Source organism: Dasypus novemcinctus, chromosome X (genome assembly GCF_030445035.2).
Source record: "Dasypus novemcinctus isolate mDasNov1 chromosome X, mDasNov1.1.hap2, whole genome shotgun sequence".
Classification (NCBI taxonomy): Eukaryota; Metazoa; Chordata; class Mammalia; order Cingulata; family Dasypodidae; genus Dasypus; species Dasypus novemcinctus.
Window position 1 is genome coordinate 44,458,399 of NC_080704.1, and position 5,582 is coordinate 44,463,980.

Here is a 5,582-nt window from a genome sequence, read left to right on the forward strand (position 1 = left end):
GCCTCCGTCACCCGCCCGGGACACGGCCCACCCCCAGCCGGGGTGCTCGGGGCTCGGCGCTGGCGGGGTGCAGTTCTTCCGATGCCTCCTTGGCCCTGCCCTGCCCCAGCGCCCTCCCTCCGCCCGGGTATCAGGCGAGAGGCGGAGCTGGCCCGGCGCGCCCCGCCTCCGCTGTAGAAAGGGCCGGTGGAGTGTTACTCGCGGTCATCCGGTTTCGGGCCTTTTATCTCGGCGCTGCCGGGGCGGTGGGAGGAGGAGACTTCAGGGGTGGCCGTGAGCGCCGGCAACACCTTTCCGGGGCTATAAATTGAGCACCTGGGATGGGTAAGGGGCCGACATAGCTACCGCCTCCCGCAGTCACAGTCCGGCCACTGACCGCAACTGCACTCTTGGGCAGCGGCGGGCGGCAGCAGGAACGCTGAGCTGCTCGGGAGCAGAGGATCTGGAGGCACAGGAGGAGGTGCGTGCTCCCGCCCCATCGCTGGCCCGGCCAGCCTGGGTGCTTGGGCTTAGGGTTTTCCGAGAGAGACGGGAACCACCCCTTTCTTTTTTCCGAGGCGCTCTGCGGACAGGGAGGTTGGATCGCCGGGAAGCGGGAAGCCACCCGGGCGCCATCCCTGGCAAGCAGCATTCGGGGAGGGCGGTGCGCGCGGACGAGGGCGCCGGGCAACGTAGACGGGTGCATAATCTTCTCTTTCGCCCCCGTCTCCCAACCAGGTCAGGGCTCGACCCATCGACCATCCATCGTTGTCGCGAGCTTCCGGACGCCGGGGCCAGGAGGAGCCGCGCGAAGCCGCGCATCCGTCTGGGCTGGGCTGAGAGCGAGAAGAGAGTTGGAGAGGGCGGGGGAGGAGCCGGGAATCCCGCCACACCGCCTGCAGTCAGGCCCCCGGCGCGGGCCTGGGAGAACGCGTGAAGGCAGAGGCTCTCGCCCCGGCCGGCTGCCCCGGCGCCCGCGCGACCACCATGATGCAGATCTGCGACACCTACAACCAGAAGCACTCGCTCTTTAACGCCATGAACCGCTTCATCGGCGCCGTGAACAACATGGACCAGACGGTGATGGTGCCCAGCCTGCTGCGGGACGTGCCCCTGGCTGAGCCCGGGCTGGACAACGACGTCGGCATGGAGGTGAGCGGCAGTGGAGCCTGCCTGGAGGAGCGCACGCCCCCGGCCACCGGCCCAGGCAGCGCCAACGGCAGCTTCTTCGCGCCTTCCCGGGACATGTACAGCCACTACGTGCTGCTCAAGTCCATCCGCAACGACATCGAGTGGGGGGTCCTGCACCAGCCGCCGCCACCGGCGGGGAGCGAGGAGGGCGGGGCCTGGAAGGCGAAGGACATCCTGGTGGACCTGAGCCACCTGGAGGGCGCGGAAGCGGGCGAGGAGGACCTGGAGCGGCAGTTCCACTACCACCTGCGCGGGCTGCACACTGTGCTCTCCAAACTCACGCGCAAAGCCAACATCCTCACCAACCGATACAAGCAGGAGATCGGCTTCGGCAACTGGGGCCACTGAGGCGGGGCGCCCATGACTGCCCAGAGCCCTCCCCCGGTCCCGTCTCTCACCCTCTTTCTTTCCTCAAAGCGATTTTCTTCCTGGCTGTGGGGCGCGAAGGGCGGACTGCAAGGTGGGGGCGGCGGTGTACGTGCTAGGGGCGTAGCTGGGCTGCGTGGAGGAGAGGGGACCTCATTGATGAGAGGAGAGGAAAGTGGTGACAGGAAGGGGAGTCTCAGAGTCCCTTCGGGAAGGGCCCTGAATTCTACGTTGGTGGAACTGGGACTGGGCTGACGCCCTGCCTGCAGCCTGTGCCTTTCCTGGACTCTTCTGTTCTTTCCGGAGGAGAAGGGCCGAGAAGAGGCGCGGTCCCGGGTTGCCACACTTGGGAGCGCCGCCCTGAGCTAGGCGGTGGGGAAGGCGGGGCGCGCCGGCCGCCCTGCCGTTGGGTTGTGGCGTTGCTAGGATTGCATCAGTTTTCCTGTTTGCACTATTTCTTATTGTAACTGGCCCTGTCTTAAGTATTTCGAATCTTCTCCTTGCTCTGAAACTTCGGTGATTCCATTGCGATAAGCGCACAAACAGCATTGTCTGTGGGTAACCGGCACTACTTTATTAACGATTTTCTGGTACACTGTATAGTTTGTCCTGTGGCACCCCCACCCCCACCACGTCCCTTTCCCGCCTTCACCCCAGTGTATATAAGCTGGCACTGCTCCGGCTTGTATGAAGTTTGCCACTCAGCCAGTGAAAATAATATTATGAGAAAGTGGACTTATCTGAAATGGAACCAACTGACTTTCTATCCATGTAGGTAGAATGATGACGGGGTTCCATTGTTGTTATATGTCTTAAATTTATTTAAAACTTTTTAAATCCCAGATGTAGACTATATTCTAAAAAATAAAGTAAGCAAATGTGTTAACTTGACGATCGTTTGTTGCTATTTAATCCACCAGTAAATGGCTAGTAGTGAAATAAAACTATGTTAATTGATTTCTTTTTTAGCAAAAGTAAGTTTTATTTTCCCTGTGGCATTTCAAGGTACTGGATAGTCATCTCTGCAAGTATTTGGTTTTGTTTGGGAAGTAGCAACTGACAAGATTTACTTTCAATCTTTTATTCCTAATAAAACAAAGTTTATAAATATTTAAAGTATTGGGGGAGGTACATATATCGTATCTTTGAACCAAGTTGGTCAACTTATTGAAGTGCTTGATTGATATTTTGCATTTTTTAAAGAAGCTCAAGCACAAACTGATGTCTTTTGAGATGTAAAAACTTATCTTACATACCTAATTTTCACTTAGCTATTGAGAAGTGACGTTGAGAAGAAACATCAGTTAACACTAGTCTACACACTTCACCGGTCTTAATTTACAGGTCTTTTATGTTGAACTTAAGAGATATTTAAATGTCTTATAGCATGAGCTGTGACCTCTTTCACCAGTTTCCTAGGAATGCTGAGCTGGTTGAGAAGTGTCCAGCAATGCTTCCAGTTTTGCAGTGAGCCAGTCTGCAATTGTGGGCAGTGTATCCATCAGGGTGATAGGAGGGTCCTGGGGAATGCTTCCTAAGATGCCATTTCATGCTTCTACTGGGGCAGGGGAAGCACAGTGCCCTGTGTACAAGGTTAGATCGACTTCAGTTTTCAACCTTGAGGTCATGAGGCAGACTAAATTCATAGAGCTTGAAATTAAAATGTATATAATTTTGTAGTTTTTAAAAAAAGCATTTTTTTTCCCTGGTGTGGGCAGCTCAGTCTTATCAGCTTGTAGCAGCAGTGAAAAAAAAATGGGGAAGTGTCAAAACTGGGGTGCTGGCTGTTGCCAGAGAAAGTTAATCATTAATGTATAATGATAAGCACCACAAAAAGTAAGGTATACCGTTTCATTTTGTGTCCCCTTAAGATATCAAAGTGCTCTGTGACACAGACAAAAAATACAAAGCAAGGAAACGAAGGCAACCACATGGTAGAAACAAAGACTTTGAAGCCAGAAATTGGGTATTCAAATCTTTTGTGACTAATTACTGTGTGTATTTAACCCTCCAAGCCTATTGCCACGTTTGAAATCACGCATAATACCTACAATGTATACTGCATGAAGTTGCAGTGGGAATGAAATGAGATGATATGTAGAGGGTCTGATGCTTAGGTGTTTAGGTACTGCTGGAGTGCCTTACAAGTTTCTTGCTCTATCTAAATGTTGGTTCATGTTTCCATCCCCCCACCTCCCTTTCTTCACTAATATACCAGTCTCAGGATGATGTGTCTACTTAAGGAAAAGCAGAATCTCAATGACATTCTGTCCTGAAACAAGAGGTAAACTCTCATGAGGAGAATCTGACTTAAAACTACAAGTCCACAGTTTCGGGAGATGATGGGAAGAATTTTATGAGATGTTAACAGCAAATTGTTTTTAGAAAGTTTTTGTGATATGTAGAATACAAAAAAGTCGGTGTTAAAAGCAAAACCGAACTGTAAATAACATCAATTTGATAACTTTATATTTTAAAAAGTTATTTCAGATAGGAGTATTTTTATATAAAAATGGACAGTAATTCTGACCTCAGAGTAATGATGACCACTGTTAAAGGGCATTGGATTTTTTTATGAACCAATAAGAGTTCCTAGGCCCAGTAAATACTGTTTTTTACTAATAAATAATATTTTATTCAAGATCAGTTTATGAACCAAATCAAGGAAAAAAATCCCAACAGATTCATCTGTTAAAATTTCTTAAGCTTTTTAAAATTTTGCTTAACTTCCTAGGTATGGTAAATGAGTTCCTATTTTCAGAAAGTCTTTCCTGAAGAATCCCAAAGTACTTTACATATTTAAAAGTTGAATATATTGTATGGTATCTCCCTCAAAGAGCTACCAGAGGTGATTGTCTGCCAGTACCTTTCTCCATTGTAGTTTATAACTAAAGGGAAGACACAGATACCGTGAACAGAGCAACTTAGATTGGAATTATCTTGCAGATATTTGCATTTGATAATTTTATACATCAAAGCCTCACAAAAAGGCCTCTGAGAAAGCCCAATTTTGCCTCTAAAAACAACTTTCTGCTTGGCTCACATGGGGTTTCTCATGTTTTACATTTACACCGAGTTTCTTAGTGGTCTGGCCTAATTTGCTCTGAACCCAGTTTGTTAAAGAGCATAGCACAGCAGCTGGAGTTATTTGGAGCAACTAGAGAACTTCTCTACTGTTGACAATTAAAAACCATGAAAGTCACTGTCTTTTGCTTATGCCTCGTCACTTCCCCATATTTTTGGTTGCTGAACAAAGATCATCTGGGAAATAGTGTTTTCTCTCTTTTCTCTTTTGCTAGTGGTCCTCAGATATTTGCAAACTGAACACAGTCCCAGGGTATTAAGGGCTCAGATCTTACATTGTGTAGCTTTTTATTAAAAAACATAATTGTCTTTTGCTGGGCACAAATAAAAAGGGCATCTAGTACATTTTTGCCAATTGTTACATGCTTGTGTGATTTATTCTGAAGAGTTTTGAACAAAATAATGAGAGAAGGAACGTTTTCCTTAAAATTTTAGACATGAGTTCATCCCGCAACTAAATAAAAAAATCTTGGATCAGTAGTTTTTAAAAACTTGAAACATGTGGCATATGGGATTATCCTCTTAAAATTAATTAGTAGTGTTTAAAAAATTTTTAAACTATATAGTTTCTGATCAAGCCTAAGTTGCTTTAATTACCAAGATAATTTGTTTTTTTAATTAAAATTTTTGTTTTTTCTTTTATGATTGTACCCCAGTTTTTTAAATAACTCAAGGAAGTTTGTAGGTAGTTCTCAAGTTACCCTAAACACTTAATTAGTTCTCTAGTTAGTTGGTTTTAAACTGTGTAGAACTTTCTGGTAAGTGATGCAGGTGATGATAGTTTACTATCAGCAATGGTTTTTGTATCTGGAAAGCAGTACAATCCTTTGGTGGTGCAATCAGTGCTTCTGTCTTGTCCCCACCCCAGCACACACACACTCATATAGAGGACCCCGACTCTGACTCTCCTCTGGGTATCTGGGACTCCAGAATTCTCTGTCCAAGTAGCCCTGATCCCATTC

General features: G+C 47.4%; 1 protein-coding gene across 1 annotated transcript; it reads left to right on the forward strand.

Moving 5' to 3' along the window:
• Positions 1-202: 202 nt before the first annotated feature.
• MID1IP1 (MID1 interacting protein 1) lies at positions 203-4,981 on the forward strand. The gene is made up of 2 exons (XM_058291000.2): positions 203-460; positions 718-4,981. The coding sequence occupies exon 2, from the start codon at positions 967-969 to the stop codon at positions 1,516-1,518; it is 552 nt and encodes a 183-aa protein (XP_058146983.1). The 5' UTR covers positions 203-460; positions 718-966; the 3' UTR covers positions 1,519-4,981.
• Positions 4,982-5,582: the final 601 nt, after the last annotated feature.

Coding starts and splice junctions, on each gene's coding strand:
- MID1IP1 (XM_058291000.2), top strand. CDS start 967: ATGATGCAGATCTGCGACACCTACAACCAGAAGCACTCGCTCTTTAAC.